This window comes from Pogoniulus pusillus, chromosome 6 (assembly GCF_015220805.1).
Source record: "Pogoniulus pusillus isolate bPogPus1 chromosome 6, bPogPus1.pri, whole genome shotgun sequence".
NCBI classification, from domain to species: domain Eukaryota; kingdom Metazoa; phylum Chordata; class Aves; order Piciformes; family Lybiidae; genus Pogoniulus; species Pogoniulus pusillus.
Window position 1 is genome coordinate 8355329 of NC_087269.1, and position 25754 is coordinate 8381082.

General features: G+C 38.2%; 1 protein-coding gene across 1 annotated transcript in view; it reads left to right on the plus strand.

The window, feature by feature from the left end:
- Positions 1 to 25754, plus strand: part of NRAP (nebulin related anchoring protein) — a 57950-nt gene that overhangs the window by 8667 nt on the left and 23529 nt on the right. Inside the window, exons 10-25 of the mRNA XM_064144076.1 lie at positions 2473 to 2577; positions 4451 to 4567; positions 6403 to 6507; positions 7710 to 7817; positions 8522 to 8626; positions 10941 to 11039; positions 12007 to 12111; positions 13722 to 13829; positions 14592 to 14693; positions 15882 to 16079; positions 16397 to 16501; positions 19234 to 19332; positions 21352 to 21456; positions 22560 to 22667; positions 23279 to 23590; positions 24943 to 25047. Of these exons, the coding sequence (XP_064000146.1) occupies positions 2473 to 2577; positions 4451 to 4567; positions 6403 to 6507; positions 7710 to 7817; positions 8522 to 8626; positions 10941 to 11039; positions 12007 to 12111; positions 13722 to 13829; positions 14592 to 14693; positions 15882 to 16079; positions 16397 to 16501; positions 19234 to 19332; positions 21352 to 21456; positions 22560 to 22667; positions 23279 to 23590; positions 24943 to 25047 (1986 nt within the window). The remainder of the gene's footprint in view (positions 1 to 2472; positions 2578 to 4450; positions 4568 to 6402; positions 6508 to 7709; positions 7818 to 8521; positions 8627 to 10940; positions 11040 to 12006; positions 12112 to 13721; positions 13830 to 14591; positions 14694 to 15881; positions 16080 to 16396; positions 16502 to 19233; positions 19333 to 21351; positions 21457 to 22559; positions 22668 to 23278; positions 23591 to 24942; positions 25048 to 25754) is intronic.

A 25754-nucleotide genomic window follows, 5' to 3' on the forward strand; every position in this document is an offset into this window, starting at 1 on the left:
AGTTATAGCTTTGCAGTTGTGGAACCAAATAGGCTTTAACTCTGGTTTGGTCTGTGGCATCCCCTTTGATTTTGTTTCATTTTTAAGGGAATGTAGTTATTTTTGTAGTTTCCAAAAATGCATCTAAAGTTCTAATCTCATTAATTTAGGGAAATAACACAGCTAAATGGAACTGAATACAGCTGAAAGGAATTTGAAAAGGACTTAATAATGGTTTTGTATAAACAAAAATGTAGAATTAGTCTTAGTTTTTTCATCCTGGCTTGTTGTGAGACACTCCATGCTTTGGTGAAATGAAAGAGGAGGAACTGTATTGTCCAAAACCATTTGGAAATTCAGCATTCCTTCTGTTCAAATCTGCATCTTCTAATGCATGAAAATCAAACCAGATTTGAAGAATATGAATTTAGAATATGTAGCATTCAATTTCTTTCTGTCTTTTGAACTACTACAAGTTTTAGTAAGAATAAGCAAATAAAATTAATTTGAAAAAGTGCTAATTACATTTTCAAGTGTTGCAATGCTGCTGTCTTTAGAATTCATTTAAGTTGGTGTTTTTTTTCTTTGAAGATATCTTTGAAAGTTTGGTCAGACTTATAAATCTCATTTGAGTTTTAATCTTCATAGATGGGATCCTGATATTTTTGCTCAAATAAAATAGAGACACATGAATGGATCTTTCTGAGAGAAGTGTAACTTAACATGGGTAAAGGGGATAGGTTTCTGTCAGGATCATGAGAGTACGTCATACATACACACACATACATGTATATATATAAATATATATATATATATATATATATAAAAGACAGTTTAAGGAATCCTAGTGTAAAATCCCTGTGTGCTGAATACCTGTTTTGTTCATGTTTTAAAACCTTAGAAGTAGCTAAAACTAATTACCTGGAACTTTGAAAATGCTGTTTGGCAATATTAGAACTCATAGCAAAATGTATTGGACAAAGTCAGAAGAAAAAGTTCATCTGAAGAATTCCAACTCATGAATAGCATTTAAAAGATAACTCAGCTGTTAGTCCAGGATATTTTTCGCTTTCTCTGCCTGTTTATGGAATAGTTTAGATGCAATAACTATAACTACATCATATTGTTCACAAACATAAGGTATGGCCTGTGTTATGATGTGATACTGATGGTGCACAAAATTACCTATAATAGATTGTTTTGCATTGAGGAGTCATGCCAGACATGCCATATATTTGAGTCCTTTATGTCTGTACTCTCCATGACATTCCTGACATGCCTCATGTTCTTTTTTTTCACTTAAACTATCTCTTTGCTACAAAAAAATTACTGAATATTATGAAGAAGAGATGTTGTATTGTATCTTCATGTTCTATTTCTCCAGATCTTGCCACAGAGAGCTTTTGGCTGGTCATTGTGGATTACCATTAAAAAAAAAAAAAAGCTTGGATATTTTGTAATTACAGTATCAGAAGGCTTTTAAAATTGTAAGCATTTACACATAAACTTATATAGATAGATAGATTTAGGAGGCCGAGGGGAGACCTCATTGCTGTCTACAACTACATGAGGGGACATTGTGGAGAGGCTGCTGCTGGTGTCTCCTCACAAATAATTGGAGACAGAACAAGGAGGAATGGCCTCAAGCTGAGACTAGCTAGGTTTTGATTGGATATTAAGAAGTAGTTTTTCATGGAGAGAGTGGTCAGGGAGTGGAATGAGCTGCCCAGGCTGTTGGTGGAGTCACCCACCCTGGATGTGTTTAATGGTTGCTTGGATGTGGTCCTTAGGGATATGGTTCAAGGTGAAGCTTGTAGAGTAGTGTTATAGGCTGGACTTGGTGATCCTGAGGGGCTTTTCCAAGCTGGATGTTTCTGTGATTCTGGATTAATTCTGCCATAATTTTCATTTTTATAAAAGAAAATCAAGCATGTAATTTTGTTCCCTAAAGAGTTTGCCACTTTAATATCTAGGTATTTCTGTTTTATTTATGAATGTCTCTTCAAAATGTATCACATCGCTACAGAAATAGTCTTTTTTGGTCAGTTATGAGGTGAGAAACAGCCATAGAGAAGTCAAGAGACCACAGAAGAAGGTTAACTCTAAGCTAATCTTGGAAAGTTTAAGCAAGTCTCCTGCCTGTCTTAACAATTAGGTATTTTAGAGTTTTCCAGGGAAACACAGATGACAGAGAGAGGCTAGCAGATGCCACCTCACATCATTCCTGTTGCAATGCTCTCTTGACCACAGCCAGTTGCTACCTACATTTCTCTTGCAATGTAATACAAGTCATTTATAGTAGCAGTTACTTTAAGGAGTGATTTTATTCATGCAATTGTTAATTTTATTCATGTAATTGTTAATTTTATTGTCTTTTTCATTAAAAAAAGAAAAAAGTGATGAACTTCCCTACTAACAAGGAATATGGGGCTTTGTGAATTCACACCTAGCCACACCTACTTATATGAGTAAACACTCTGATTTTTTTTCCAGGATTATATGTATGAGTATGAAGAGCACAGAGGGAAAGGCAGCTTTCCTGCTATGATCACTCCAGCTTATCAAAATGCCAAGAAAGCAAATGAATTGGCAAGTGATGTAAGTATGAAACCTGAATCAATATGATTCATAAACAATTAAAAGCAGCAGTTTGTCAAAGCAGTGCCTGGGAGGAGAATGCTAAAATTACACTTGAGAAGTAAACAACAACGACATTTCACTGCATTGTTGGGAACTGGGTGGCTCAGGGGATTAATAATATCCATTAATAGAAGGAGATACATCTCCAGCTTGCACAAGGGAGGAGATGGATGTAGCAACTAATGGGGATCCCTACTGTTAGGTTAACCCTCCTGGCAAATCTGCACCTGTATTATTAATGAAACCTTCAACTGCCTTAATCATCCTGTGGACTGCTGTGGTATTCCCAGTAGCGAATAAATGGAGGATGAATGAGCTGAACTGGTTTTGATATTTTGATGTATCATGCCTCTAGCACAAAGCAAGTCATGGAAGAAAAGAAACCATAAAGTATGACACTGTCACTTCACAAGACTGATCTTATTTCTAGGCTGAGGATTCTTAGTTTGGGGTGACAAGCTAAAGAATGGGGAGAAAAGGTGGTGATGTGTGGTTCTTGCCTGCAGCCTGTGGTTTAAAGAGTCTCAGTCCTGTCTGAAGTGACCATTTCTAGCAGTGACAAAAAGTGGGTCACTACCCTGTGGCTGCGGTGAAGGGTTCCTGTGAGTGACAACCATTGTAGTGTGGATACTTGTCCCCCATAGGGCTGTGTGGCCGTATGGGCTCAATCAGTCTTCTGGGGAGCTAAGAGATGGTGGAGTCTCCCAGTTTGTACTAGTTTGAGCTAACCTGAATTGGACTCAAGATGTAAAATAGTGTGAAAGGATCAATCATATTCTGTTACCTGAACTTACGACTGAAAGAATACAGAAATTCTGAAATCCCTATTTTGATGACAAACTCAGTGATCTCTTGCTCAAAGATGAAATATTTAACCTCTCTAGATGAAGGAGACAGTTTCATGGGTTTACAAAATGTTAATGGTCAGTAGTCTCCTTACTAAGTTGTAATACCTGGAGTAAGGAGAAAGGGGTTTGTTCATGGCACACTGGAGAACTTAACAAGCTGAATTGTATCATTGAATCCTAAGAAATTGTGCAGGCTTGGAAAATAAAAATGAAATAAAAATTAAAATAACACTTTACACTTCAACAGATTTAAAACAGTTTATAATTTTGCATGATATGAGTCTGATTTTTGAAACAGTAATTGAAGAGAGAGAATCTCTTACAGAAAGAAATACAGAAATATAGTCCCAACAGGGTTTTTTTGGATAGAGTTTGGCAAAAAGCCAATATAAATATGGTCTCTTTTCTCCCATCCAAGACCAATTTAAGTCAATAACCTGATGTCTAAATTAGATTAACAGCTCACTTATTTTGATCTTGATTTGGTAGAGAAATAGAATTCCATTAAAAACAATGTTAAGTGCAAAAAAATAAAATACAGCTTTTTTAAAAAGCTAGATTCTACAAAAGCAAAAGTTTGCAGAGCATTTGGTGATTATCTGTAGTTTTCTGACTAGAACTATAAAATTAAATTGGTGAGAGTTAACTTCAATAATAGAAGAGCACCCAAACTCCAAGCAGCCACTAGCCAAGAGACTGCTAGTTATCTGTTCAAGCTATGAACAGCAACCAGCACTATTCAGTCTGTGTAAAAAATGATTTAAAAAAATACTGTCTAGTGAATTGGCTTGACAGGGATTGTTAGGGCTGTGATTTTATATGTGGTTTATTTCAGGAGGTAACAACTTGCAGTACTTCAATTTAGTAAGTTCTGTTTGTTTATCAAAGCAAGGACAGGAGAAATCCTGACTCATGATGCCAGTCTAGATAGAAATAGTGAAAAGCTAGACATCTGTTTTATAATTTTCCTTACTTCTTTTCAGATAAAATACAAGAAAGATCTTTCCAAGATGAAAGGTGCAGCTCACTTTCACTCTCTAACAGCTGAAGACAACTTAGTCCTTAAACAAGCCCAAAGTGCTAACAAGCTTGTCAGTGAGGTAAGGGGTTTAATCGATCTGATAACAAGTTTGAGAGCATCTCTTAGAAACACTTGTGTCTGATAGGTAAGCACTACAAATATCACATTTATTGTTCTCATTGCCTTGTATGTAAAAACGATCTGTGTGTAGCACAGTAACTGGAGAGAAAGGTTCAAGAAGAGATCTTCAGGTTCTGTTATTTGTCACTTCCAGTGATCTGTGTGGAAGTATGGCAAATTAACCCCAGAAGAATTCTAATTCTAGCCACATTAGGAACAGAAATCTGAAAAAAGAAAGACCTGAATTGTGCTCTTAATATACCTCAAAGTTATAATCATAAATGCTTTAGGATGTCTTGAGTGTGTACCTTTGAGTGTTCAAAGAGATTTCTACTGATAATTAAAATATGACACTGCCAGAGCCAAAATGTGAATGTTCTGTTAATGCAGGTTTCTGTTTTCTTCCATTATATGAAGGACTGTGAGCTACTGATAATTCAATCTTCATCTGCTTGGCAAGGGAATTCTCAGTAGATTCTGAATTATTAATTTATTTATAGTGTCATATCAGCTATAAAGCTATTAATAAGTGTGAGTTTCTAGAGCTTCCCCATGGCGTTTAAGAAACTTATACTCTTGAGATGTTGAAGTATAAAACCTTCAATAATGAAAAACCCCTGGAAGTAGGACTGGAAGGGGCCTCCTGGGCCACTGATTCCTGGCTCCTGTAGTTTTGGCACAGTATCATATAATCCTTTTCTAATTTCTAGCCTACATTTATTCCTGTCCACTTTATTACTATTGTGTTTTGTGCCAACGTTGCCCTTTAGTTTAAGAAAGTTGTTTTTCACCCTGCATGATTACATTTCTGAGAAGTTTACAAATGGATACCATTTTCTGGATGTCTGTCTGTCTGGATGTGTTCCTCTGTGATCTGTGTTAGATAGTATTGTCCTGCTCTGGCAGGGAGGTTGGACTGGATGATCTCCTTGGGTCCCCTCCAACCCCTAACATCCTGCGATCCTGTGATTCTTCTCTCTGCCTTTGGTTTCCTGGACTAAGCAAGCCAAATTCTTCTCTCTCACAGTCTTTCACTGCAGCTGTTACAGGAATGACTTTAAGAGTACATAAGTTCTTGAGGTCTTGTTGGAACCTGGTACATAGATCATGCAATTCCCAGTGTCTGATCAAAAGTTTCCTCTTCCTCCTGTTTTGGGCTGCATTTGGTGTTTTTATGGCTGTGCTACTTTGGCATCTCACCATATTTCTGTGGTCAGCCTACATGTGAACAAAACTTCCTCAGACTTTCTAGGAGATGAGATGAATTTTTTATGACTACCCTTTGAATGTATTAATCTGTACATTGCTGATTTTAGTCCCATTTTTATTGCTTCTTTTAATATCACCTTCAACATTTCTTCTTCAGAGCAAAGGTACATAAAGATAATACTAAACTAGTTCTGTATTTAAAGTTACTCTGAAGAATTCTGCTGCTAAACTTTACCCTGTTCAGTCCTTCCTACTGAAAAACAGCCATCACTTTCTGTGCTTTCATCTGCTGCACAGACATCTTAAAATTCCTTTGTAGATCCTTCTTTTTGTTAATAGTTTTCCTCACGGCACAGTCTTGCACACTTCACTGAGGTCCAAATGGATGAAATTGGTTACATTTCTTTTGCCTATAAAATGAAAATTGGGTATATGACAGTCATCCTCACATTAATTTTCATCATATTCCCTCTGATGAAAGCTATGTATCAAAATCTCTGACCAGTAAGCCTGTGTGCAAAGGAATTTGACAGAGAAGGTTAAGATCTTTTCCCTATTATTCCCATGTACGTTTTTGTCACTAAGGTGGAGTATAAGAAGGATCTTGGCAACAACAGAGGCTACAGCATGAACTACTGTGATACTCCACAGTTCAGGAATGTGAGCAAGATCTCAAAATTCACCAGTGATGTAAGTTTTTCATATATAAATATCAATATAGTGTTTGTATCTTGTGGTACTGAAGTATAAATTTGCTTTACACTGCTTGCTATCAGGAGGAGTAAAACTTTTGTCATGCAGATAAGCTGGTAGAGTGGTTAGCTCATCTTATTGTTAACTTCTCTATCCTGGCCTTGGTGAACTCTGCACTAAAACAGTCCAGTTTTGGCAGATGATTATAACACTCCACAGTTCAGGAATGTGAGCAAGATCTCAAAATTCAGCAGCGATGTAAATTTTTGGTACGTCCTGTGTGGATTGCTTAACCTGGTTGCTGCTGGAATTGCAAGTGATTTGTGTGTCCTTCAGAGAGCTGTGGCCTGGGAATTAAGTTATAACTGATATTATGATTTTAACCCATGTCTGTACAGAAACTATCCTAGTATGTGCTGGTGGATAAGAGGGACTCATTTTATACAGTATTATGAAAAGAACTGTTATGATATAGGGAGGAGAGGTTACTTACAATGGACTGATAATCTGGAAAAGGAGCTGTTGGTTGTCACTGTCATCTATTGTAATTATTACTTATGTCACTGTGTATGTCTATTTCTTCACTGGAAAGGAAGGCAGAAGATACTGCACCAGAGTTATAATCAGAAAAGAACATGTTTGCTGTGTGAAAGTAATCAGTATAAACAATTATAGTGTTTGTATCTCATGATGCTGAAGTATAATTTTGCTTTATACTGCTTGCTGTCAGAAGGAATAAAAGTTTTGCCATGCAGATGAGCTGGTAGTGTGGTTAGCTCATCTTATTGTTGAATTCCCTGTTCTGGCCTTGGTGAACTCTGCACCAAAACAGTCCAGTTTTGGCAGATGATTATGTGTTCATTTGTTAATATGCACATAATGTTACTCTGCAGCTTTGGTCTAATATTTGTTACTGATGAAATCATATGCAGCAAGAGAATTCAGAGATACCTGCTTTATGCGGCATCCAGGTGATGTGAAGAGTATGTGAATGACATCTTGTAAAGCAGAAAGCTCACACAGTGTTTCAGTTTGATGTGTTTTAAAGTACTGAGGTTGTGGACTCACAAGTTGCTGTAATGGTGCAGTGGTAGTTGGCCACAGCTGTAAGAAATTATCTCATTGTTGCAATATAAGGAAACTTATTTAAGAAGTAAATATATTTTCTCTAGAGTATTTATGCCAATCTTTTTTTACAGGTTAAATACAAGGAGACCTACCAGAACCAGATGAAAGGTCATTATGTAGGTATTGGCATGGACAAGCGAATGCTGCATGCCATGAAAGTTGGCAGCTTGGCAAGCAATGTAAGTCTTTTCTAATCACATTTGTAAAGTTGTTGCTTTCTTGTCTTTTGAGTTTTTCCAGAGTTAAGCTGATACAAGACTTTAGATCATATTGTAGTGAGGATCTGAAGGATAGATGTGTTGAGAAGAGGAGAAATTCTGGAAGCCCTTTTGTACTGATTTATAGCTCACTGTGTAGAATAAGTTAAAATAAGCAAATTCAATGACCTGGCAACATACTGAGCTTCCTCAGTTTTCTTTGATATCAATAAAATGCTGAAGGTTTCTTGCCACCACCCTAAGGTCAGACCTTTGCTGAAAAAACAATCTTTAATGAAGATTTCTGGATTCCAATTTAATTTACTGGGTTGGTGAAGAAGCTATTTCATTACATACCTTTCCTTCAAGTGCGTTATTTACAAATCTGTAAGAAGCTTGAGAACTAAGCAGAAAGATAAAAGAGATGTGTCATAGGTGGAAGTTAAGTTAGTGCTCCCACTGTTGGCATTGGATTAATTGAGGAGCTGAAAAAGAATCAATTAGTGGCTAAACTATGCAAATAATTTCATTTTCTCTGTCACTCATGACACTGAACTTACTTTGTTTCCTGCATTTAATATTAATATTATTGTTTCTCCTTTCCTCCTGACTGATAATTATTCAAACAAATGACAGCTTTAAAAAAAAGACTGATTTTTTTTTGTTCTCTCCTCTCTGTGTTTCAGATAGCCTATAAATCTGATTACAAACATGATGGTGTTGACTACAATTACCCAGCTACTCTCACTCCTTCATATCAGACAACAAGAAAGTTGGTTCCTTTGAAAGATGTAAGTAATTTTATATTTTGATTTTTTCCCCCCTATGACTTGCATGGCTCATCATCTCCCTGTAGGAGAGACTGTGATAGACCGTATGTGTCAAACGATGATTTAGTCATGAAGGCACACAGCTACTGACAGCGAAGTTAAAGGAAAGAAGTGTGGGTAGTCAAGAGGACTCAAGATAGCGGAAAGTGCTGCCACCTCCTGTCGTTGGCTTCAGTTCAGCACGCTACACGGTGATGTCAAATGAGTGAGCTATGCCCTATCCCCAGTCTGTTCTGCAAAACATATCACCAGCCTGGGCAGCTTCAGCAGCAGCTGAAAGAACAGTGAGATTTAAATAGGCTTCTCATCTTTTGTGAATTCCCTGAAGCTAGGTGTTCCCCTCTGAAGGGGACCTAACTGGTCACATAACCTTCCTTATGCCTGAGGTCTGTGGGAAAGAGATGCCCTCTGCGCTTGAAGCTGAGTTACTGATGGAACAGTATGAAGAAATTTGTGTACTGCTGTGCTTATATGTGCACTGCAGCTAAATGGAGGACGTCATACTGCAGAAGATACCATACTTCTACCTTGCACAAGCATTAAATGCTTAAGTAACCTCACCACTCCTTGGGAACTTAACCTGTGCCGTAGGAGCGCAGTCACCAGGCATTACTTATAAAATCAGCAGGAGGAGGGCAGGACTTCCTCGGGGTGTTTCTGACCACCTAAGATGTCTTTTCACTGAAATTTCAGTAAACCAGAGAGACTCATAACATTATATGAGATGTGTCTGGGCCTGATAACTTCCAGGAAAAAAAACAGTAGTATGAAGTGGTAGAATTAAGAAACCTGATGTTTTTGGGGAAGTGCTTGGTGTACTTCAACTTTAGAATGCGCTATCACCTCTTAGTAGTAATTTCAGTTTTGTCTTTGGAAAATCTTTTTTTTTTTTTTAATAAAGATCAGTGTTTCCTTTAAAAAGTAGAGTTCAGGTTTCATGTGTGAGAGAGCTGCATTCTTAAAGAGTTCAATTCTTAAAGAGTTCAAAGCAAGCATGAATTCATGTCCAAGTTTACAAATTAGTTCTAACCACTGTAAACATTTCAGTGCTATCAGTGGCTCTACAATTCATAGCATCTAGGTCTGGAACATGAAAATCAGTTTGCCATAGAGACTCAGTTGTACTAGTCATGATCATCATCTAGTAGTCTGAAGCGGTCTCAGGACTCATCTGCTCACTGATAACTTACTTTGCCTGCTTACTTTGAAGTCTTTAAGGATACAAGTCGCAATAGATACACAGAAATGATCCCTTTCTATGGAATTGAAATTCTCTCTCTGTAAAGAAGCAAAATTAACTGTTTTAACTACCTTGATCACTTTACACCCATGAGATAATTCAGGGCTTTTTCCTAAGCTTTTGTCATTATGGCAGAAGTTTCAAGTTTGTGACATGATACCTGAGATAAGAAGGTTCACATTAAAGTAGTTTCAATAATCCAGAGTCTCTAGAAATATATTTTGCTTTACTGGAAAAAAGAGTTCTTAAGGAACTAGTTTGAAACAGCATGATTTGCAATATTTGATCTGGTATAGGTGATCTTGCTCTCTCTTTTGAGGTCCCTTCCAGCCCCTAACCTTCTGTGATGATTAACTACAGTGAATATTAATTAAGGCTACCAAGAATAATACTTGTGCCCTACAGTGTAGCACTGGGTCCTCCCAGGTTTGGGAGGAAGCTTCTCTGAGTTTCTTATTTTGTATAATGTTGGGATTTAATGCATTTATTTAACAGTTTATTATTGCTATGTTAATGTGTTAGAAATTTAGTGGGCTCCAGTCTTATCAATGGCTGGCATTAAAGTTACTTTTCTATACCATGTGCACCTATTTTTCTTCTCTCATAATCCACATAGGACTCTTACCACACAGGGAATTTCTCTGCTTGATGATTATATTGAAACTCAATACTATCTTATGAGAGAGTTCATCTCTGCACAGCCTTACATTGCACAAGTGTCTTGATAGATAGTTAAAATGTTCCTTTATAAAGATAGCCTAAGTGATGGTTAAGAATATCAGTTTTATAGGAATGCTTTGGAGGATCAGATAAAGCTTCAGCTTTTTAAGAATTTTTGAGTTTGAAGGGGAGGGATTGTAAGTGAAGTTAATTTTCAAAGTGCAATAAAACCTGTTACCTCAGACTATGAAGTTCCAAGAGCATTAACTCAGATCTCATCCAAGAGACCCTAGCAGCTCTCTCCACTCAATCTCTCATTTTTCAATCTGAATGGTTCTTCTTTTATTCATTTATTTCTATTTTATCTTAAATCAGGTAAACTACAGGCAAAGCATAGACAAGCTGAAGTACAGCTCTGTCACCAGCACTCCACAAATTGCTCAAGCCAAAATAAATGCTCAGCAGCTCAGTGATGTAAGTTCTGTCATCTTTTAGTAGTTTGTTTATTAGTATGATGATATATTTGCGTATTAGTATTATTAGTGTTTATTAGTATGATGATATATTTGTTTATTAGTGTTATTAGTGTTTATTAGTATATTTGTTTATTAGTATTATGCTTATTAGTATTATTAGTACTTATTAGTATTATGAGATTACTTAATTTCATAGCATTTGTAGCACTTAACTCTTTTTATTCTTGATAGTTCATCAGCAGACTTACAACCAAAACAAGAATACAAATTGCATTAAGTTGCTTTTTAAAGTGTGGCAAGCATACCAGTACCTCTGAATGGGACCTGCAGAACAACCAGGAAGGGACTACAAACTCTTGTAGTAATAGAATGAAAGAGTTGGGATTGAGGCTTGAGGCAGCAGATTTAGACCAGATATTAGAAAGAAATTCTTTACAGAAAGAGTGGTGAGACATTGGAACAGGTTGCCCAGGGAGGTCATGGGTGCTCCCTCTCTGAAGGTGTCCAAGGTCAACTTGGATGAGGCTTTGAGCAACCTAGGCTAGTGGGAGGTGTCCCTGCCCATGGCAGGGGAGTTGGAACTAGATGATCTTTAAGGTCCCTTCTAACCCAACCCATTCTATGAATCTATTAATATTTTCATCCATTTAAAAGCTTCATATTATTGTGCATTGTTAGGGATTTATCTTCTGTGTATTTTTAATGCTTGGTTTCAAATAATGTATTCTTTACTTATAGATAATCAGTAATTGTTCTACTTATAGAATAATTATTCTACTTCCTAGTACCTAAATGTTATAATTGCCTTATTACCCTCATATTTTTGTCAGCCATGCCTATGCATTTGTCTGTGACAGCTGGCACAAATAGCCTGAAATTTGACAGCAGTCGATCAGTGTAGCAGCCACATTTGCAGTGAGTTAAAAATAACTGAGTTTGTTGTTGGCTTTTTCAATATGTGGCAGTTGAACTACCGAGCCCAGTACGAGAAGACAAAGACAAATTACACTCTACCCCAGGACGTGCCACAGTTCATCAAGGCAAAAGCCAATGCAGAGCTGTACAGTGAGGTAAGCCAATCACTGGGCATGTACTGATATTTGTGATGTTACTAACAAACAGAAATGAATGTAAAGATGATGACACTGCTTCTGGAAGCATTATCCTTGGCCTTTACTAAATGGCATGAAATATGGTAACTAGAATAGACAGGGCAACAATCTCAAGTACAGTGAAACTGGTGGAGTTTTTTTCCCCAAACTTTTTCAATGAGATGAGATCTAACAAGTCCAAGTGCTGGATTCTGCACTTTGGTCACAGCAACCCCATGCAATGATACAGGCTGGGGACAGAGTGTCTGAAGAGCAGCCAGGCAGAAAGAGACTTGAGGGTACTGATAGACAGGCAGCTGAACAGGAGCCAGCAGTGTACCCAGGGGGGCAAGAAGGACAATGTCATCCTGGCCTGTATCAGAAATAGTTCGAGCTTAGGTAAAGTCCACTGTTGCTGCCATTCATGTCAATATGTAGTGACTAATGTTGAAATAAAGCACTTGTAGGAAGTTTAACTTTGAAGTTTAACTTCTATTTAAAGTATATTTCAGGCCTCCATTGTGGTAGACAATTTTGGAGGGAAAAAAAGCCCCACAAGTCAAATGAAAAACTAAAAAGAAACTCCAGACTTGTCACTGGTTTGCTGTTATTTCTGAAGCAGTTTCATAGTTTTCCATGGTTGTGATTTGCCATTACTGCAATGGTATATTCATGTCCTTCCCCTCAGTTTTACCAGAGTTGTGTTGGAGTGTTGTGTAGCAGCACTCTTTGTCCCTATAATGTGTTGGGATATATACACAGTTGTTAGATACTGGTAAAATAAAATCATAGGAAAAGCCAAACTCATAAATCAGGGCTTCCTGGATAATTGATTAAGTGCATGAATAGTAGTGTGCATGAGAGCATACTTGTTCCTGCTGTCATGGATTTTCAAGTGGAATCTTGAAAAAGAGCTTAAAACCACTAGTAGTTCAACTTCCAGAAGTTATGCATGTGATACTCATGCATTTCGTTTGTGTAACTCATGACTGTGCTTTTCATGCATATCTCCTGATCATAAGGGTTGTTTCACATTGTGGGATAGTCTCAGAGCACATGAGCTGGAGCTCTTCTAAATGCTGCCAAACTAAAAGATGTTCTGAAGCATCTCACACAAAGAACTGCAGCTACAAATGGGCATTTGGTGCAGAGGACCAGCTCTGTTTTTTGGGGAGTTGATGAGGAAGAAAAACCCTGAAATGAGCAGTGATGTATGATTTTGAGCACCAGCTTTTCAAAGGAGCACCAATAAATTCCTGTTGATCTGTGCTTTTTGCATATATAGATGTAACTTTTGAAAACCCTTTTTCACCTCCATGCCTGTTTAAAAATGAGAGGTGCTGGCACACATTCTGGCATTTCAAGTGTCTGTAAACTCCAAGAATAAAATTATTGACTTAGTATTGGCCAATTGATTATCTTAAAATGATAATGAATTGTGATGTAAAGTTTCCAGTTTGTGGATTGAATATATATATATACATATACACACACAGAGAGCTATGGTTTGCTCTTAGTCATCTTTATATTTGTGTGGAGATCTTGTGTGTTTATGTCTCAGTGACATGCTGCTGTCTTTCCCTTCTCAGATTAAGTACAAAGAAGGCTGGGAGAAGAGTAAAGGACGGGGCTTTGAGATGAAACTTGATTCTCTGCCTTTACTTGCTGCCAAAGCTTCAAGGGATCTTGCCAGTGATGTATGTTGTATTTAATTACACAGGAATTATTATTTATATAAGTTGATATAGCGCAGGGAAATAAAGTCCAGCTCACTTCATCTGGATTTTTAAGTCCTGCATTTGGCTGTCCATCTTTCTTAAAGACTGATGAACAGCTGGAAACTTTAGCAGACTCTGCTATGAAATTGCACTCTCTGAAAATTATTTTATTTATTACAAGCATACAGAGGGAAGAAAAATATGCAGGATAACTCTGTAGTAAAATTCAGTATTTTTCATTGTTTATATCCTCAAGATAGCATTGCAAAGGTAATGCATATTTCTTTAGTCTGCTCCTTTAACATAAACACACATATCTAAAACATGTAAAAATAAACTCTTTTTAAAACAACTTGTTCTTAACCTGTGAAGATATTTTTCCTGCAGCTGATTCTGAAAATCCATCTCATTAAGAAAATCAAATCCTGAATCCCTGGCTTCATTGTTAGATCATTGATTTCTCATCTTTTGCTTTAAGAACGAGGTAATTTAGCTAATCAGATTTTAAGTTTATAAGTGTATCCATCTCAGAGGAGTTAGCCTTAAAGAATGAGGTTAAAGACAACATAAATGAGACCAACCTTGCACCTTTGGGAATGTCTAAGAGAAAAATCCAGGAATTATGAAGTGATAAAGTGAGGATCAGATTAAGCCGTTGTAAATTTTGATCAGTGAAAAAATGTATTGCTTATCTCTTGAGTAAATGGAAATGTGCTTTGACTTAAACTATTTTTTTCACAGATTAAATACAAAGAAGAATATGAAAAAACAAAAGGAAAAGCAATTGGAACCAAAGATTCAAGACTTTTGCACTCTCTGAAGGTAGCCAAGATGAGTAGCGAGGTAAAATATTTATTTCTCTTGCTCACATGGTGGTTATTTTGTTACTTTGACATTTTCAGAAATCTATGCAATCAAACACTTACTACTTTCACTATATGAAATTCTTGGAAGCAGGTAACAAAAATCGATTTTCTTTCTCCATCTGTTAATCTGCAATGGTTGGGGGTTGACCTGCTGGAACGTAGCTCCACAGAACACCTTGGAGAACATCTTGGGTTGATAAGAAGTTATCCATAGCACAGCAGTGTGCCCTTATGGCCAAGAAGGTCAATAGCACAGTTGGGTGCCTTAAGCAAAGTGTGTCCAAAAGGTCGAGGGAGCTTCTTCTTCCCCTCTACTCAGCCCTAGTTAGAGCATATTTGGAGTATTGGGTACAGTTCTGTGCTCCCCAGTTCAAGAAGCACAGGGAACTACCAAAGAGAGTTCAGTGGAGAGCTATAAGGATAATTAAGGGACTGGAGCTTCTCTCTTACAAGGAAAGACTGAAAGACCTGGGGCTGTTTAGTCTTGAGAAGGCTGAGAGGGGACCTCTTTAACATCTACAAATATCTGAAAATGGAGCTAGTCTCTTCTCAGTGATACTCAGTTATAGGATGAGGGGCAATGGGTGTAAACTCAATCACAGGAAATTCCATTTCAACAAGAGGAAAAGAATTTTTACTGTGAGGGGGACAGAGCACTGGAGCAGGCTGTCCAGAGAGGTTGTGGAGTCTCCTTTGTCTGGAGATCTTCAAAATGCACCTGGATTTGTTCCTGTGTGACCTACCCTTGGTGGTCCTGCTTTGCAGGGGGGTTGGCCTCAATAATCTCTGAAGATTCCTTCCTACACCTAGCATTCAATTATTGTATGATTGCACAGTATTTTTGTTCTCGGAAGGAATTGTGGGTTATGATGTCCTAATTTTGGGGCAGGGATATAACATCCTATTAAATCACCAATATAAACATTTCTGTGTAAAACATTCAAGCAGCAGGTAAAAGTATGTTTAAAATTAAGATGTACTGTAATAGAGAAGATTCTCTAGAGCCTGCAAAATTCATTATGCTATCTGCTTTCTGGGTCATGATTTCTACATGTTTTTTTCCCCTAATCTGAGTAAGGACCTAAACAAAAGTGGATATTTAAGATAGCTTCAGCTTTGCAATGCACTAATACAGACAATTTCTTTTTGTTCTTTTTGTTTTTAGATTGCCTACAAAAAAGATTTTGAGGAGAATAAGACCCATTTCCATCTGCCTATGGATATGATAAACCTGAGACATGCTAAGAGGGCCCAGGCACTTGCTAGTGACTTTGATTATAGGAAGAGACTTCATGAGTACACAGTGGTTCCAGAAGATATGAAGACCAGATGGGCAAAGAAGGCCTATGGTCTCCAGAGTGATGTAAGATGTTGTATACTCAGCTTAACTATTACAAGCACTATGGGTGTTTATAGACTTTTTCAATCTGGCATTAATTCTCATTTCATATACATGCTGTTTGACTTCCATTATGACTTTTTAAAATGTATTTGCAACATCCTTGAACCTGAGAAGGGCAACCTGGTCTAGTTGAGGATGCCCTTGCTGACTGCATGGGAGGTTGGACTAGATGACCTTCTGAGGTCCCTTCCAACCCCAGACCATTCTATGGTTCTAAGTTCACATGCAAACATTTCACCTTTGTTTCCCATCCCAAGAAATGCTATTTCCCTCTGTAGCTTCGATACAGGGCAGATCTGATGTGGATGAAAGGAGCTGGATGTATCACAGAAGGAAGTCTTAATATACAGCAAGCCAAAAAGGCAGGAGATTTGGTCAGTGAGGTAAGTGCTCAGGCTTCTTTCTGTTGTTTATTTAAAGGTTTATGCACATTTATTTCACTGCATTGTATGGAATATGTAAGGATGCCCTAAAGAACTGTTGGGCATCGTTTTGGTTTCCTACAGTTTAGGATATCCTGGGTTAGAGGTTAAAAATATATTTTTCCCATTATACATTTATTGTGCCACTTCTTCCAAGGCAGAAACCCCCATTACTGTGCTTTCATCTCTTTTCATTCACCTGCCCATTTTGCAAAGCAGCATTGGAAGGAATTAGAATTTCCTATGTAACATGATACATTAAGTGTTTAGAGTTTAAAAAGTGTTTTAAAATTATGTTTGGAAATTTCCTTGCTCTTTGCAAATAAAGGCTGTATCTTTACTGGCAGCTTCAGCTTGTGCTGGATTTTATTGCTTTCACTTGATTAATTCATGATTCTGCACTGCCATTAACCTTATGGAAGTACACTTCCTTAGCTGCTTGGATATGGGTGAGCTGTCTCACTAGTGCTAGGAAGACTAGAGGACGGACAGAAGAATAAATTAGAGGAAGTTTGACAAGAAGTATAAAATCCCACTTAGTGCTGGAAGACGAAACAGAAGCCACTTAGTTACTGGAGATCACACTATTACCTTGGGTCTCTGACATTCTCTCACTACTCCTGAAAGGGGAAAAAGTACATCCTAGAAACAAAAGAAAAGCATCTGCTCTCAGATCTAGTGTCTTGCTAGGGACAGACTGACATCAGCTGCTGTGGTGTGCAGTAGTAATAATCACTTCCACAAATATTTAATCCATAATGATCTGTCTTTTCGTTCCAGTGCTGGGTAAGGCCAAGAGATGTCTGACAGTCACTTAAACTGGAGACTTGTGGATATTATTTTAGAGATCTCTATTGCCATATAGAGCCTGGCATGTTGTCATTTCTTTGCAGAATGTCACTGTAAAGTAGTGTTCCATGCAAGATGACAAACATGCTGGTTTTAATCTGCTTCCCTCCCTTCCAAGTTCCTAAAATAAAGCGATGAGCACCTCTTTGAAGTGCTGCATGCTTTTTTAACTTCTGTTTTGTGTTACCCTAGCAGAAACACAGCATGAACTGTTCTGTTCACCCATCAGTTCAAGCAGAAGGATTTCTCTTCTGAAATGCCAGATAATGAGAGAATGCATTTACACCCTTCCTAGGTAGAATGGCCCACTTTGCGGTTCAGCTGTTAGAATAAGCATTTGACTAAAGTATACAAGAAATGTTTGCTTGGTCTCCGCCTGTCATACTGTGGTCTTGAACTAGAATGCTGCATTTCCTTGTACTGCCTCAAATCTAGAAAGAGATGCTCAGCTTGCTTTCAAATGAGTGATACAAAGGGCTGAGGCAGAAACATTGATTCAGAGCAGGCTTGATCTAAATTCTGACGAAGTCAGAGGAAGTTTTCCATTCACTTACATGAGTTTCAGATTTAAGAGAAAAAATAAGTTGAAATAAAAAGTAAGATTAGTCTTATTTACCAAACTAGAAATGTTAGTCTCTATGCAAGCTTGTCCATTGAAATAGATTTAATACAAGTACTGATACCAGAGTACGAACAGAACATGGTGATTTTTCCCTCATGCAAGACTCGAGACTTGTGGAAGTCTCACAGCTGTTGCTCCCAAGAAGGCTTGACTGCAGTGTCTTTGCTGAACTCTGCTTTCAAAAGAACTAGGAGATGGTGGGGAAGATGTTGAATTTAAATTACTTCCAAGACACTGAAACTGTCTGTTCTAACTTCACTGATAGTTAGAAACATCTCAGTACGTTATGTAGTTATGTTTGGTGATTTGAATGACTTATGGTAGTTTGGGAGTTTCCTGCCCCTGCACCCACATTCACCAGACTAACTCAGCTGGCTGGAAGTTAAGGAATGAAGCTATATTTACAGCATGGCACATATATGCAAGCATATATACCCCATATATACAGATATTTACAACTATATACAATTATATAGAAGTTAAAAGTAATACAGAAATGTAAACCCCCTCCTGATCAACACAACTGCCCAGAAGGGCTTTCAACCCAAATCATCTCTTTCCTTTCACCCCCACCCTTATATCAGAAGTCTTACATGCAGGGTGAGATTGCCAGATAAGGAGTTAGAAGCAGAATCATTACTTGAGGTTATGCAGGCAGAGATAGTTAATGCAGCAGCAACACCCAGAGACACACTGTCTGACTTTGTTCATGTTTCTTGTTTTATATCTCTCAGCAGAACAAATGAATGATATAGACATCACTATTATTTTCTTTTCAAAGACAATTATCTTATTTCTCTCATTAAAATATTCCACTTAGCCTCAAACCAGCACACTTGTGCATATCCTTGAAAAGTACCATGTAAGCAAATGAGACAGTGGCATTGATTGTGCAGCTTATGAGCTCTCAGACCTGGTTTGTGAAGGACACTCATTTTTTGGTGTGCCACTTAGATCTTGTCAGATATGTAGCTAGTATATGAAAGAGTATCCATGTTTGCAGGGTCAGCAGCAATGTATTTGGCACTCTTGTGCTGCCCTCCTTACCACAAAAACACTAACACTGACTAGTGCTTGGAAGCTTGTTTGGTTGTTGACTGTCTTTGGAATTTAGAAGGGACTTCTGGCTCTATCAGTCATGTACTTTTTGAAAACACTACATTTTTGAGAGAAGGGTAAATGTTGTAGCAACTTTTACCTAACTTGCTTTAATTTGATGTAGAAAAAATACAGGCAGAAGGCTGATGCTCTGAAGTTCACCAGTGTGGCTGACAGTTCTCAGATCAAGCATGCTAAGAAAAGCCAGGAACTGCAAAGTGAGGTGAGTCTTTGACTGAAATTTGTCTCATAATGTGGTCTTTTCTAAGACATGTACACTGGGGTAGTGGTGAAAAGGAACGGAGTAATGAAATATATTACATTTCTTTAGACTTATTTCTAAGAGTTTTGTTGGGTTTTTTTGATTAGTTCTCTCACTGAATTCTCTGAACTAACGTAACAACAACAAAACAAATCCCAAAGGGAATGGAAATAGACAAGGCAAAGGCCAGAATTGGGGGAGGATGACTCTAGACAACACTTTTTGCAACAAACTTGTGGTTGTTGCTGTCTGGATTCAAGCATGGCTGCAGTATATTAGTGAAAGGATACCTGAGTGTTCCTGAGATGTTATTGTCATCTGCACAAAAACTGGTTATCCATGAAGTAAGAAAAGCAAGGAAGGAAGCTGGAGTGAAAACACAGCATTCCCAGTTGATCCTTAGGCAGTGCTTTAAAGCAATGTAAATAGGGACTGATACACATCCATCCCAGGTTCTGTGTTCCATTTCACTAAGGGCCCTGTCAGACTACTTAAAGCTGTATCAGCAGTTGTAGACCACATGTACTTCACAGAAAGACAGAATGACAGCTATTGCTGTCATTTTAACTTTACTTACCTTACTGAAGTACTTCACTTTTTCATTCTAAGATTCTATGATTTAGTGAAATGCTAAACTAGTCTTATTTTCCCAAACTAGATTGCTTTGGAATGCTCTCTATTCTTCCTTGGATCTGGGTGAATCTGGTGGATAGAATAAGAGAGAATAGAATAGGATAGAATAGAAGTGGATTTAGGATAGAATAGAAGTGGAGTTAGGATAGAGTAGAATAGGACAATTTCAATTGGAAGGGCCCTGCAGTGGTCATCTAGTCCAACTGCCTGATCACTTCAGGGCTGAGACGGCACTTTAGAACTCCTTGGGAGGACTTAGCTGACAGCAGCTTACTTTTAAGTTTCCAAAAGAAGGGAAACCTGTTGTTAAAATTGTTGACTAATTAATTTGAGAGCAGTAGTGACTTGTCAAGCTTTTTGTAAAATGACTTTTAGCATATTGTGCTGTGAAATCAAGATACTGTCACTTCTCAGTTGTGATGTGAATTAAGTGTTATTGCTTCTTGATTGATCTTTTCCAGGCAGCTGCCATGTTTCCTTTTTTGCTTCTCTTTGTCAGTTAAAACCTGGCACTTACTAGGGAGTGTTGTGTATCTCAAAGATGACACCAAACTGAATCAGAGGAGAATGTTGGTCTCCTGACTTCCATTACTTGTCTCCTGCGTACTGGACAATGCTGCCTTTCTGCATGTGTGTTGAAGTCAAAATAGTAACCATGAATTTAGACCTTTATAGTAGGGACTTTTTTTTGTTAAGAAATGTAACACTTTGTGAATTAGAGCATCTTTTCATAGCTTTTCTGCAGCTCCTCCAACAGTTTTATGTGAAACAGAGCGGTTCATTTCTCTGTTGATGTTGCCCTGGGTTATAAAATAAAGATGTTTGCTACTTGGGTCATAAAAGATCCTTGCTATTTTTGTCTAAAATTGGAATCTTAGTCCTCACTGAAGTACTATGTCAACAATTACACTTAGGTCACAAATTTTTCTCTGCAGATTCAGTTGCTTAGTGTTCTTAATTTCATGTTCAAAATGCACTATTCCTGTGTCATATTAAAGATCTTCATTTCACCTAAAAATAGGTGCAGTTTAGTTTTGGATTAAATATATTCTAGCATACATTTTTACAGAGTATGAAGTGATGTCAGCTTTACAGCCAGTTGAGAGCTTACTTTAGGAAAGGGAATTAAAAATATCTTGTTTTACTTCCTGAAATTTAGCTGAGTAATTTGAGTCTGAGTCAGCTGTTAAATACATATTTGGAAAAAAAAAGTTCTGCTGCTAAAGTCTAACTCACCAATAATTAACCCTAAATAATCCTTGAATACTTGGGATGTTTTAACCAGTATTCCTTGAACATTAAATGTGGACTACTGCTTGTTAACCATGCTTTGCTTTTTGTGAACAGGTTGCCTACAGGTCAGGAAAAGAGCAGTTTCTTCATCAGTACACCATCAGCAAAGATGATCCTGTCTTCCTACTGGCCAAAGCAAATGCTGCCAATATCAGTGAGGTAATGTGGAAGATAGAGGTTTGGGTCCTCTCACTCCTGTCAGTAGTTACAGTTGCTGTTGAAATGTTTATTCTGTAGGTAAAAGTTATCTTCTCTCTCTGAAAAGGTCTAAATGTTTTAGTTGTTAAAAATTAATATCTACATTTAATTACTTGCTTTTAATCAAATGCTAGTCACATTGGATGTTCTGAAGATTCACATTTTTAGAGTTAGAAACCGTGTGTTTTCCACATACTTACAAATGTGGGGCACATTGACACCTTCCCTGGAACCGGTGAGAAGCTGAACATGAGCCAGCAGTGCGCACTTGTAGCCCAGAAAGCCAGCTGTATCCTGGGCTGCATCAAGAGAAGTGCAGCCAGCAGGTTGAGGGAAGTGGTTCTTCCCTTCTAGTCCACTCTGGTGAGACCCCACCTACAGTACTAAATCCAGTCCTGGAGTCACTATTACAGGAAAGATCTGGACATGCTGGAATATGTCCAGAGGATGATCAGAGGACTGGAGCTCCTCTCCTATGGAGACAGACTGAGAGAGCTGGGGTCATTCAGTCTGGAGAGGAGAAGCCTCTGAAGAGACTTTGCTGTCGCCTTCCAGTGTCTAAAGCAAACCTACAGGAAAGCTGATGAGGGACTTTTTAGGATGTTGGGTAGTGATAGGGCTGGGGGGAATGAAGCAAAACTAGAAGTGGGTAGATTCAGACTGGATGTTAGGAAGAAGTTCTTCACCATGAGGGTGATGAGACACTGGAACAGGTTGCCCAGAGAGGTGGTGGAAGCCCTGTCCCTAGAGGTCTTTGAGGCCAGGATGGATGTGGCTCTGAGCAACCTGATATAGTGTGAGGTGTCCCTGCCCATGGCAGGGAGGTTGGGACTAGATGATCCTTGAGGTCCTTTCCAGCCCTGACAGTTCTATAATTCTATGATACTTGGGTCACAGTATCCACAGGTACTGTAAGTGAAGACTTCAGGATCTGATCCTTAGTCATGTGGTTGCTGGGCATGGGAAGCAGGCAGGTCTGATGTTACTTGACACTTTTTCCTGTGACTCTATAACAAGTAGCATATATTGATAGCAATAAAGAGACTGTGTTATTATCTCTTCAGAAACTCTACAAGAGTAGCTGGGAGAAGCAGAAGGAAAAAGGATTTGAGCTTCGTCTGGATGCTTTGTCATTCTTGACAGCTAAGGCAAAGAGGGATCTGGCAAGTGATGTGAGTATGGACTCTATCAGCCTTCTTTATTCTTAGGACAGCTGACAGTCCAGGTTACTACCAGAGTGCTGGGGATGTGTCACATATGCCTCAGTGCCCTAAGCCACCCTCACTTGATTCATGCTAAGCAGCAATGGAGGAGTTGTCTGAGTGATTGGCATTCTGTAATTAGTCAGGTTTGCTCTGAGCAATTCAGAGTTTTCCCCCATGTGCTGCCTGTGTTTTCCTGTTCTCTTTTTGACTGGAGGGTGAATTTTAGAACTCAGAATGAAGTAAAAATCTCCTATGAAATATCGTAGCTTAATATATTTATGCTGGCCAGAAAATTCCATGAAAAGAACCTTCTGACCTCAATGCTTAAAGAATGTTTTTCCTTGAGAGAACAACAGAAAAAAGAGAATAATTTGTTACAACTTTTATTATTATTATTGAGGAAGGGTTTGTTGAATAATTTCTGAGGCATTCCAGTCTCTTTTGCAAACAGACTTCTTACTTGCTGGTATCAAGGACAAAGCAAGCCACAGACCATTGCTTTGCTGCTAACAAAACTGTCTGTTTGGAAGCTCAGATCATTTGCACATGGTCTGTTTTTCTTTTCTTTTTCTTCACAGATTAAATATAAGGAAGGTTATGAGAAGATGAAGGGTAAGCTGATTGGAGTAAAAGCTGTGGAGGAAGATTCACAGATAGCTCATTCCCTTCAAATGTCAAAGCTGCAGAGTGATCTGGAGTATAGGAAGTCATTTGAGGACACAAAGAATCAGTTCCAGGTCTCTATGGATATGATTAACCTCGTCCATGCCAAAAAGGCTCAGAATCTGGCCACAGATATAGGGTACAAGACAGCTCTCCATCACTACACTGTCCTGCCTACTGACATGAAAGTGGCATGGGCCAAGCGGGCCTATGGATTGCAAAGTGATGTAAGTTCAGAGCTTAATGTCTCTCAATACCCTTTCATTCAACCCATAGGGTTGAGTTTCTTCAGATGTTTATGCTTCTGATCTGATCAATGTCTATAAACATCTGAGGGGTGGGTGTCAAGTGAATGGGGCCTGTCTGTTTTCATTGGTGCACAGTAAGAAGACAAGGAACGATGGATACAAACGTGAATATAGAAGGTTTCACCTCAACATGAAAGGAAACTTCTTTATAGTGAGAGTGACAGAGCCTTGGAACAGGCTGCCCAGAGAGACTGTGGAGTCTCCTTCTCTGGAAACTTTCCAAACCCTCCTGGATGCATTGCTGTGTGAACTACCCTAGGGGATCCTGCCTTGGCAGAGGGGTTGGGCTCGGCTATCCCTGGAGGTCCCTTCCAACCTCTGACATTCTGTGATTGTGTGTGTAATGCTATGACATATTTATGCACCTTTTTTATTTTTTAAACCACCAAACAGTAAATGTTAAAATAGTTAACCACTCATTTGCTCAACAGGTATCTTTTGTGCAGTGTTTCTGAGGAGAGTTATAATCCTGTTTACTAGTGTAGCTTTCTCAAAGCTTACTTTAAATATTAACAGAGATCTGGGATTTATATGTGATGTACTTTTTTAACCTAATGTGCAAGGAGGTTAAAGAATTTAGGGTGATAAAATCAATGATAAAATTCCACTTGGAGGCCATGTCCCCAGCCATAACCATCAGATGAATTGTTTGATACTGTAAATGGTTACTATAAGTTAGACATTCTATTCTGAGGGTTTAAGTTGGAGCTTTCCAAGGAGTCTGAGATAGATAAGTGTACAGGTCTTTTTGAGGTATTGCTGCTGAAAGCCTCCTGGCTTCTTGGAGAAATAAAGCTCCAGTGCTTGTATAGCACTAATGTCTTTTGAATTCAGCAGATTTTGTGAGGAAAGTAAGTAAAATGGAACAAAATACTTTCTCTCCAGTATAACAACAATATAGGGGCTGGGAGATGCTAAGTATCTTTTTTTTTATTACCATTGCCAGTCATTAATACTCTTTTAAAGAGTTCACTGTGGACAGAAAAACTGAAGTTTTTAGAGTAGAAATTAGAAATGGCAGTAAGGTGTAGACCACTTCTAAGATTTACCTTGCAAAGCATATAGTGTGAGTGCTGATGAGTTCTGCTGCTTCTGTTTCATTCTGTAATAGGGTTTTTTTTTGCTTTCTTTGCAACTGTGCAGTAGTGAGTATAAGAAAAGCAGGCACTAGTTTGACTCAGTTGTTGTTCCTGAGACATCTGAATCCTTTTATGGCATTTTAAGTGTGCGAACACCAACAATAGGACCTTTTTTTCCTTTGTCTTTGTCAGAACCAATACAGAGCAGATTTGAACTGGATGAAAGGAGCTGGATGGATAGCCACTGGGTCATTAAATGTGGAGCAGGCTAAGAAGGCAGGAGAACTCATTAGCGAGGTGAGATTTCATGACAGCATGTAACAGAACTTGCTGCATAATGCGTGCAAAATGTCTGTATAAAATTAAAATAATTTCCACTCAAAGGGGAAAGAAAAAGGCTTACCACATGAAAGGCCTCAAAACCAAGGATAGGGCTGGTAATTAGAGGGAAACCAGATACCAAACACACACCAGTAGGAGTCCATATAGCCTTTGCAAAAACAAAGTAGGTGACAAATGATATTATGAATAATAATGGCAATCAAACAGTGCTCAATTGCTACCCACTAGCCTACCTTTTTAATGAAGCAGAACAGGAGAGATGATGAAAAGATGCAATCATTGGGCCAAGAACCATTTTTTTTCAAGAGATGCACATTCCTTCTTGCTCCTTCTTCATATGTATTCACATTAGCTGTTGAAATTCATATAGATGTCTCTGTCTGTAGCTATCAGCCCAAGCAATTTAAATTCTTATTTCTCCTTATAACCAACCTAATTTACAGGAAAAAGGTGAAATCTAGAATCCATCATGCCAGTTCCATGAAGCCTTCAAAGGAAGTTCTGGTGGAAATGGTTAAAAGGTTCCTAGTATTCTGTTATTTCAGAGAGAGTCCTACAAGCCAAATTGGCTGCAGTAGGGGACTGAGTCCTGTGATGTTTGATGGTAGTTGCTGGTGTAGGACTCACCTGCCCATTCACTCAATGAGAATAATAGCACAACC